This window comes from Cuculus canorus, chromosome 15 (assembly GCF_017976375.1).
Source record: "Cuculus canorus isolate bCucCan1 chromosome 15, bCucCan1.pri, whole genome shotgun sequence".
NCBI lineage: Eukaryota > Metazoa > Chordata > Aves > Cuculiformes > Cuculidae > Cuculus > Cuculus canorus.
The window spans coordinates 3,696,957-3,707,709 of NC_071415.1; the positions used below are offsets into that span (position 1 = coordinate 3,696,957).

Below are 10,753 nucleotides of genomic sequence, written 5' to 3' on the forward strand. Positions count from 1 at the left end.
TGGACAACAAGTGCCTTAGCAGATGAAGCCACTAGTTAGTCCTCCTGCCTGTTTGGGAGAGGAGCCATTACTTTGTGCTGTTCTCACTGTCAAAGCCTTAATGCCCCTAAGTGAAACACATGAGGAGTTGTTGTTTCTCAGATCTTAAGGAGTACTTTTGTCTTTCTGCCACCAGCACCACTCCCCCAACCCCGGGTTATTATAAAGATCTGGTGCCTCTGTGCTGTTGTCTTCAAGGTGGGCAGAGCCTCACCCTTGCCAGCTTGCCTGTGCTGAGCTGTACTAGAAAAGGAGAGAAGAGAGAGCACAAAGAGCAGGGCTTGTCAGTATGACCATGACTGGCAGTGTTGCGGAACACTTGGAAAGCACAGAAAGTGTAGACACAGGTGTGCACAGGTAGGAGAAACAACATTTTTATTAATTCTAAAACTCTAATCCATGTCGTCAGATGACCATTTTGTAGCTGGTGTCATAAGAAATGTATTACACAACTCCACATTCGAGGGAGGCCGTCTCTTGGCTGGTGGTTCTGTAGCTCTAGAATTCAAAGGAAAACACAACAGACTTTAATTCCCCTGAAGTCCAAGCATATCAGAATTCAACTTTATTTGACCATACCACCTGTAGGAACACCATCAGGTTTGGGCTCTTTAGAGTTCTGCCTGTTTTTAAGTACAACAAATAGAAATGAGGCAGAAACTGGGCTGGAAGTAGTAAAAAGTTCCCATTTGGTCACACAATCAAGTCTGTCAAAATAATCTGCCCAGCAACAACTTGATGGAAATCATAGTTTTAGTTTCATCTGTCTTAAATTCTGTAAATATATTTACCATAATGTAAATACATCTATTTGCATGAATAAGATTATATGATGTAATGATTCTTAAATGTTACATATTTTACGTGCAAAAAAGCCAAACAGAGCTTGATTCTGCTGCCCCCTCCCTCAAAACACAGTTCAAATGGATTTTTCTTTCTTCAAACATGCAGCTTAAGACCAACCTTGCTTCCTCTACTTGTGTCTCCAATGCGGACAATATATTACTTATAACATTTGTTCTGGTATGTGCAGGTAATTTGGTTAGTTTTACTTGGGTTAGCAGCTCGTTAGGTAAAAAGCTAACTCCAGCTAAGGAAGAAGGGCACACTGCTCTTTAACATGCCAAGCAGTCTGCATGCAACTTTACAACAAGGTGAAGACAAAGCCCTTGGCACATCTTGCCATGCACCCAGGGCAAGACTGGCTGCTATAGCAGTGATACGAGCACACGGAGACTCCAGCATTAAAGTTCCACAATGAAAAAACATGGGCTGGCCTCAGCCTTTGTACAAAATGCACAACTTCCTTGCTCACAGAAGATATATCCATGCAGAAAATCATTCATAAACTAAGGTGCTTATTAAAGCCTTGAGACAGTAATGACAACATCAATCCTAACAACGTTGTGGCATTTTTCATTCACACAGCATTTACTTCTTGATTATACACTTCTGTCAGCAGGCAGCTTGCCTTTCCAGCTAAAACTCTAAGACTGATCAAGGTGGTAGGGAAACTAACACCGGGAAGCACCAACTCGACTCCTGCCTTTAGAACTTGCAACAGTACAAACCCTTACTATTCGCCATCACACTGCAGCCTTACAAACAAACAAAACCTCACCCGTGTTGTCGCAAGTCCAACCCTATCACCTTATGGAAAACTGAGGGATAAAGAAGCAGTTCTCGCTTGCAGCTTCTAAGATGATAAAAATCCAGTGAATCTGGATGTTCTGTCCCCTTACGCCGATTCCCGTTTACGTTAAGATAAAGGGACATCACATCCTATGAGGTTATGGGTTACAGAAGAGAGAGAAAATAGGAACATTACATCAATGGACCCCATGTACACAAGCACAAGGGACACCGAGCAGAGATTCAAGTGCTGTGGCTTGAAAGACAACCTGACAACAATCTGTCAGATAACTCACTAAAGGCTCTTTCTTCCTATCCAGAGTCCACAAAAAAAATGTATTCTGCTCTGAAGTCACCTGCTCGCTAGTCTGAGATTGATGCGAATGTGTCTAAGCCATTGTCAGCAGAACTAAGGGACTCTTTTAAAGGCAGTATTTCTGACAGAAATTAAGCATGTAGGAAAGGTATCTTACAGACACTTCAAAGAATAGGCTTTCTCATTTTTTCACTTCAGCTGAAAAAAATATATTTTTCATTGCCTTTTTGTGGAAGCAGAGAAGTAGGTAACTAGGTGCTCTACAATAAACCCAGAAAAGTCGGTTTACTACCAGAAAATTCAAAAGATAATGGTACCAAGAAGCCCATGATTTTACATGGAGGCTCAGTTACTGGATACTCTCAAGTGATAACATGTTAATGCAATACAGAAAAAAACATGCCTGCAAAGAGATGCTCCTAAGCTTTTCCTGAAACTGGGTTATGTACCACGTAACAACATAAAAGCTTCATTCCTCTCATTAAAATGTACGTACCCTTGCGGGAAGAACAACTGCTTTAAATACTGTTGATGTTTCAAGGTCATACAGGCACAGAACACTTCCCTCTCCTTCTTCCAAAGCAATCATCAGTCCAGTTCTTTTCTCCCACAAAAACTCCTTCACCACTCGGATAGTGGGAGGCTGTTCGTGCGCTCCTCTGAAATAGTATGCAGAGAGCCACTGGCCTGTCACCGAGTTCACTATCTCAAGGTGAGGACCACGTGCCAGCTGTGCTAGGTCACTTATCCCTGGAAGAGGAAAGAAAGCTGAGTGAAGCAAGTTTCCAAGCAAAGACTGAAAACAAGTGAAAAAACACAGTCCCTGCTCCTTTCCTTCAAGAAAAGGTCCTAAGAGAGGAAGACGGACTTGCCTAATTTTGGTCAATTAGTTCAAATCACCCCCTGAAATCCTCAAGTAAGACATCTTAAAATGGACAACCTTAGAGTTTTGCATTTGTACTTGTCGTTCCCGCACTGGAGCTTTAGATTGTTTGGGATAAAGATTACAATACATTGATCCATAGTCTTCACTCCAAATTTGGCTTGGGTTTGCTAGAAATCATCTCAACAGGCACAGGAAGACAAGACTTAAAGCATACTTCAAATATAGCCAATTAATTCCTAGTTTATTAAGTTGGCTTGACACACGCCTGCTCTGGGTGGGGAGCTACACTTCAACAGGAAATTATCTTCAAGTGGGCACTGCATGAGTAAATATTTGCACATGATGCTCACAGAAAGAACAAAACACATTTCATTTCACTGAACGACTTCAAGCTCAAAGAAATGGTTGGACTCGATGATCCAAGAGGTCTTTTCCAACCTAGTGATTCTGTGAAAGTATCACAGAATCACAATTCCTGCCTTTACAGTCACGTAAATAAACTCTCCCTGCTCTTGACAGAAGCCTAGACATCCAGACAGGCACCCAGCTCTACTCTCAGATCACCTCGCAAGTCCACCTTGTAATCTGCTCAGCCCCTTTCAGCAACTCTCACTGGGTACCCATCTACATCCTATTCAATTCTGTGGGAAAATGACTGCAGCACTTCACTCTGTTATCCTCTTCCTTCTGTTTTCATTCACACTCCCAAGAAAAAGCAGGGGGCGTTGCCTCTGTAACATTGTACAAAAACTATTTCTGCATCTGATGTTATGATGGGCATAGAGCTTGAGCTGCTACAAGTAAATAGGGCCCAAACCAACACTGTTACTCATTTGGAAACTGCCTTCCATAGAACTAAAAACCGAGGAGGGCTCACTGACTCCGCATTTTTAAGTAAATTATTTTTGTAGCCCAGGATAGGTGCAGGTTGTTGTCCTCTCAAACTTTCACTCGACTAACCTTTAATACTATCACTTTTAAGAGTTAAAACAGCCTTTTCCTTCTCTCTCAACCTGATGCATCTTAGCAGCACCCACCTGACACACCTGATCCTACGATCCTGTGCTTCAGGTAACCTCCAGGCAATAATTGCTTTAGACCAAGACCAAAGTAAAAGGAAAATGCTCACCTCCAGAAAACTTCCTGCGCAGCACGGAACCTTGGGTGACCTCATGTTTCACGAGCCTGAAGAGTCCCCTTTGGGAACCGCAGCAGGATGCTCGTCACCTGCGCTCTTAGGTCTCGCATTCTTCACTCTAAAAAAAAAAAATAGGAAAAGAGACTCATGTCAGCCATAAACAACTCATTTATGAGATGGACACAAGTTCTATCAGTACGCTGTGAAAAATCTCCTCTACATTGCCTGTAGCTCTTTTCCTTACAAAGATGGCCTTTAGGACAGTTTTGGATCTCACAGCAGAGCAAAAGGAGAATCCTTTGCATTTCTAATGTCTATGAGATCACCAAAAACAAGTGACACAGAGATATGGACATGATAAAGATCAGGGAAAAAACAATATGCTCTGTTCAAGTCTATTTATTGAGGTTAGTAAGGTGGGATCGGAGAAAAATCATCTTTTAAAGAGTTTCACAGCAACAGGTATGAGTTCCCCCTTCTCCACTCCCTTGGTTTCATAATTTAGTATTTGTCATCAATTGTCTTTAAGTAGCTATAGGGAATCACTTATGTCGTGCTCACTTCTGGTATGTTTCTTCTCACCATTAAGGCACGCTAAGTTCTTAACTACCTCCCTTCTCAATTTCTTCCAGAAAAAGTGTACCGCAGATATTTCCACAGGGCAAGCGATATGGATTTTCATAGCTCCTCAGTTAGAAAGTAGTTTCCCACACCCTTACGATGGAAACAGAACACAGCACTTGAAACCACTGGGGTTTTCTACAGTTAAATCCTCATCCTCCTTATTCCAGTCCCTTCCTTCCTATTTTCTGTCCTTATCACATCTTGGCAGTGTGGAAAGTGTCCCTGCCCATGGCAAGAGGTTTGGAACTAGGGGATCTTTAAGGTCCCTTCTGCCCCCAATGATTCCATGAGTCTATGAAAGAGCATCTGGTGAACGAGTTAGCAGGTGACTGAGTGAGTACCACTGGGTCATTTCTTTCCCACTTGGGCAGAAACACCGACCACTGACATTTCAGGCAAACTCCCTATGTTTAATCCAAAACCTAAACTGTGGTCAAAGAAGTCGCTAGCAGAACAGAGACGGTCTGTCTCAGAATTCTACCATCGGGCTTCCAGTGTTTGTGTGGATGCTCCACAAGCTCTCTGAGAAGTACAGATCTACAGCAGAAGGGGAAAAGAAGAAAGTGTTTCAGCTCTGTATCCTATCAATGCCCAACATCTAAGCTCCTAGGTTCAAAGCAGACCACAGATTTGATTTCCCTTCACATGACAAAACCAAAGAAAAGCACCACAGACCACAATCTCAGACGGAAGCCAGTTTACCCAGCCACTTCCAACAGCTCTTCTCTCACACGACTGCCCTTTCCCTCCACAGATACGCTCCCTGTCTAACGGGGCTAAGCTAGCAAGAGTTCCAAAAGTCATTTCTGACATTATGCTCTTTTTTACATTGCTTGGAGTACCTGGACAGCAGACACAGGTCCTAAATGTCCCCGTACACAACAGAAATGCAGCCTTCCGACACAGCAAGACAGCACTCAACCAGTCACTTACAGTACACCACACCGGTGCGGCATTGCACCCACCGCTTCTCCTCTCACCACGGGTTACGGGATGACCCATCACAAGGAAGGGGAAGGTCTTCTCCAGTTATTGGATGGTACCTGGTCCAACCACTTTTGCTCAAGAAGGGCCACATGGCAACCTGCCCAGGACCATCCCCAGGCAGCTTTTCAATATCTAATTCTGAAACATACTTTTAAAAAAGCAACACAACAAGCTGAACTGCAAAAACATTTGCCACACATGCAACAGGCCCAGTGTTTGTTGAATCTCTCCTAGCAGTTTCAGTCTTCACCCACCAAACCAGTAAAATCTTGTGAGACCAGCAGAGGCTTCTCACCATTACGGCTCTGCCACAATGCCAAGGTCCTCAAGGCGAACCATGCCAAGCTCTAACGAACACTCCCAACCCACCTTGTCTGCTTTCGCTCATCAGTTGTTTCATAGTGCACTTAATTCATTGGTTAGTCTGCATAGCTCGTTACCCCAAGAAAGATCCTGAGATTAGGACAGGATCAGCCTGCAATCTGACTGCCTTTAAGAGCTTTCCACGTCTGTTCTCTGAGCTAAGCAGGGCTGTGTGCCCACTGTTCATTAAATGCTAAACCATGACCTGTCAAGGAGCCAGCTAGCAGAAGTTTACTGATAAGCAGGCATTGGAATGCAGAAAGCTGGAAAACAACCAGAAGAGACTGTGCCTGTACACAGTTCAAGGAAAAAAATTTCTTTTCATCTTGAGGAAGACTTCTCACTTCATCCCTAAGACCCCGGCCCACGACCACCAGGAGGCACTACGCAGGCGCAAGACTGGAGCGAACTTTCCAGAACTAATTATAATACGAAGTGGGGAAAGGTTATGAACATGTAGTAAGCACTTTTAACTATGCATGTCTTTGCACTATACATAGCTGCTAGTTAAGTTATACGGTGTGCAAGCTAGGAGGAGAACCCCCTTGCACCCCAGCGCTGGAAATAAACATACCTGCTTTATAACTCATTTTGGGTTATAGGGTTTGAATCCACAAAACACAACGACAATGCCCAGAAATGGCACTAAGCAGAGGCAGATGTAAACATTTCAACAGAAAAGTAACCTCAGTGTTTGACACCAGCCATGCATCACCCAAGTCAAGAGTATCGATGGCAAATGCATTGAGCACAGCAAACAAAAGTCTTGACATAAAAGCCATTCACTTCCACTTCAGGATCTGCAGTGGACGTGTGCCAGAGCTGTAGGCTTACCTTGACAAATGCTCCAGTCTCTGTCGCTGACCAGTATAGCAGGTGTGGAGCAAAGGATAGTTGTAGAAAGAGGTAGACAAATGCATCGTCCTGTCTACAGGCAACAAAGTAAAAGCAAGTTGAAGTAAGATCACATTTTTAAGCTAAAAGTGCTGACTAAAAGGATAAAAGATCATACAAGCTAAGCATCAAGAAGTACAGACGAGCCTCCAACTCCGAAAGAAGCCAGTCCTGTTTCTGCCTTTGCTACCAGAGATGCGAGACACAAGACTCAATTTCAAGTACCGTTTCAAGTTTACACTCAGTGTAACATTCAAAACTTGAAGCTTAAGCTGAAGTTCACTCACTATCAAAAAAACCACTTCTCAAATGGAATGTTTTTCTAACTGTCTCATGTGAACATATCAAGACAATTGAGGCTGACAATAGAATTTATAATCCATCCAAATAAACAAGTGTTTCCAGGGTGTGCTTTTTCCTCAAGCAATAAATAAAAAGTTCCAAACATGCAGGTCACGCTGTGACTGTAACAAGCAAGAGACCAGTCTTTGTTCTTTACTAGTAATTTCTTTAAAATCCCAAGTATTTGAAGCTGTGGACATAAGCAACTCCGTGAAGTCAAAGGCTTAGTGCTATTTCTAAGAAATAGGCAAGAAGCTGCTTCCATCATTCTACAGTGTGCATTTGAAAATCTGCTAAAAACTCAGTCTCACCAAGAGAACTTCAGCATACGTCTGGGTCCCTGAACCAGCACGACTTGGCATTGGCAAAACATTTACATAAGCATGGCCAAGAATGTGTTCATAGGCATCCCTTGCTGGATACTCTCCTTGTTACCAATGCATTACGGTTCATGCTCACCTGAACCCTCTGGAAGGAGACCAGACTGACAGAACCAGATAACCATTTGCGCATGCACAGAAAAGTTGCTAGCTAGCACCTGCCGATTTCTCAAGTCTACAAAAAAAGGCATAAGATGATTTTTCTTAGGCAATTCTGTTCATTTTTACAAAACTCCTTTCATCATGCTAAATAGAAAGTATAAAAGCAACATGGTAGAACTCTCCATCTTTGCCTTTTTCACACTGTATCACTTTCCAATTTGAAGAAAAATCCCGCAATCACCCTGAACATAATGACTATTAAGTGGTTGTGACAACTTCTCAGATTTAAGCCCCTTGTCCTCGCTAAGGCTGTCTTCCAACCATCAACAACAACAAAAGCTCATGTTTCCACAATTATAACCCAAGCACGATTCCAAACGAACCAAAGATTTAGTAATACTATCAGACAAACCTTTGTCAGTAAGCTCTTGTTGTTCTCTTTGTAAACAGTTTAAGACTCCGCCCAAGTTGTTTAAGAGACACTGGCAGTGCTGACGGGACTGTAGCGTTTTTGGATCAAGGAAGCGGCAGGAGCCATCAAACAGCGGAACACCTTTTCAAGAAGAGATATTAAATCATTACCCAACAGAGCAATTTCAGAGTTTCAAGGTACACGCGAGCAACATCACATCCCAGCAGGTTACTCAATAAGTTCAGGTAGAAAGAATTGCGTTTGCAGAATGACTACACTAGTACTCACATATATGGTCAAATTCATCTTTGGTGTAGACCACTTTCTTCCACGCACAGTCACGAATAAACTGTAACTTCACTGCCATAATTTGGCTGCTCTTTAAAAGAGAGAACAAAACCCAAATTAATCAACAGTTTCAAACTAAAAAAAGACAAACCTGAAAAGCAGCTTTACTAGTCTTACTCTCAGATGTCCAATGTTTAATGCATTCAGTCAGGAGTTCTAAAGATCCTGCCTGGACAGCCGCAGACAATATCACCTCTAACTGCTGCTCCCTAAGCAGAACAAACAAAACTAAATGAGAACATTCCATACTTTCAACATCTGAGCCATCAACACTACAAATCTCTGAATGATATTATCACAATTCAGCAAAAAGAAACTAAAACAAATCTTGATTTCCCAAGTTATTTCCAAGCTGGAGCTGATACCAGAACATCTGACTGGAATCTTAAGAGTCTGCAACAGGCTTGCAAAATAAACAGCGTAGGGGGCTAGGCCTACTTGCCAAGGAATTTATTTTTAGCTACCACACAGCGCAGAATTTTTATTTGCCCTAACACACTTCTACAAATCTGAAATCCATGTCTCCTCAAACATTTATAAATTTTTCTTTTTCTCCATACTGCCTTCCTTTTTCAAGTTAATCAGGGACCCAAGCCTTAACTCCTGACTACACAGGTAGTCCAACAGATGGAAATGAAGATGGAGCAACTTTCCTTGACTTCCTCAAGAGCTCTGTTCTTGCTCCTCCAGCACTGCTCTTGTTGGGAAATGGTTAAGTGAGAAAGGACATGAGAATGTTGAAAAATGGATCGAGGAATGGTTAAGTGAACAAGGACATGATTTAACAGAAAGGCTTTGTGAGACACGTATTGTGTAAGTGGAAACCTTGTTAAACTCTGAGTGTAGATATGGACTGAAAGAACAAGAAGGCATACAAGAAGGAATCTCTAAGAAGAAACTTCTGAAGGACAAGTGAGTCTTTCCCAGGGGAACAGGATGGAGCACTGAGCCCAGCTGTAACTGTAATATACCTGCAAGAAGATACACGAAACTCGAAGTAGCAATATAGTAATAATGAATTAACAAAGGACAATGAATCAATAATGAATTAACAAAAGACAATGAATCAATAAAGAGCAAATAGTTTTAAGTAACTAATCGTGTATAAGTTGTAACAAAGCATAAGGCATAAAGCACAAAGCACAAAGCATCTTTTGAATGTTAGGGTATATAATCCGGGCTGATTTTGAATAAAGTCGAAGCTTGCTTTATCACTCACACTGAGTTGTCCGCTTGCTTCCCTCGCCGTCGACAGCTCTATTTCTTCCTGGACAGTCAGTCCCTGACCGGGCTTCAGCTGGAGACAATGATAGTTTTACAGTCGCCACAGTGGGCCTAAAACATTACTATTTGCATGAAACTGGCAGGATACCATAGCAATTACACATGGGGATGAGCATAAAATGAGCATAAAATGTTCTCTGACACCAAAAGCAGTGCAACAGAAGAAACTGAGCCAATCTCTCTAAGGCATTCTCAAGAAAGAGATAGTAAAAGCTCACCTCCTTCTGGAAACCGGTGCAAGTCACGTGGATGACTCCAGCGCTCAGCAAGCACACTCCATCTGCAGAAATAACAAACATTGGACAACTTTCCAGACTCTCGGAGTTATGTCATGATTAGTTTACATTTTTCAAACAGCAGTAACCAGAAAGATAGAACTGACTACCCATTGTCTTCATCAGATCACTTACAAGTTTGTTTCAAAATAAAAACCAAACTGCTGTGCATAGAAATCTTACCTCTAGTGCTACCAAGGTGCTGCGCTTTGAGCTTCAGCTCAAAGTCATTTTATAACCATCACTGCTTCACAGACTACATTACAAAAGCACCAAAATCCAAAACACAGTGTGCCACCAGATACAATTCACAATCTTAAACGTCTTGGTAGGACCACATCATCAAGTCTGGGTTTGTGGGGCTTTGGGGTGTTCAGGTTTGCATTTTGAGTGACAAACAATGAGTGAGAGAACCAAAAAATGGCATCTGAGCTCAATTTAATTTTCTCACTATTAAAAGCAGTGAAATACCTACCAAAACTATAGCCTCTTGCATTTAGGATCTGGTCAGGCGGCAGGTAAGAAAGAGGCACTCCTCAGGTTAGACTTGGCTTGTAGACCACAACATCCAAAATGGGGTCTGGACAAACCATGCTTGTTAATTTATCCAGTGCCCACAAGGCAAAATAAGGGCAATCGAGAAGGAATTTTTCTGGCCTTAAAGTGCATAAGCTAAAAGCCAACATTTACAGGAATTATTTGTAATGATAGTGAAAACAGTTTAATAAAAT

At 42.2% G+C, this 10,753-nt stretch overlaps 1 protein-coding gene across 1 annotated transcript; it reads right to left on the reverse strand.

Annotated features, from left to right (window-relative positions):
* Positions 1–383: 383 nt before the first annotated feature.
* LOC128853744 (protein ELYS-like) lies at positions 384–10,046 on the reverse strand. The gene is made up of 9 exons (XM_054080896.1): positions 9,966–10,046; positions 9,683–9,760; positions 8,404–8,494; positions 8,116–8,256; positions 7,681–7,776; positions 6,820–6,913; positions 4,003–4,129; positions 2,484–2,737; positions 384–537 (listed from the first exon to the last, which is right to left on the reverse strand). Exons 1-7 carry the CDS (start codon positions 10,044–10,046, stop codon positions 4,051–4,053), a joined length of 660 nt encoding a protein of 219 aa, XP_053936871.1. The 3' UTR covers positions 384–537; positions 2,484–2,737; positions 4,003–4,050.
* Positions 10,047–10,753: the final 707 nt, after the last annotated feature.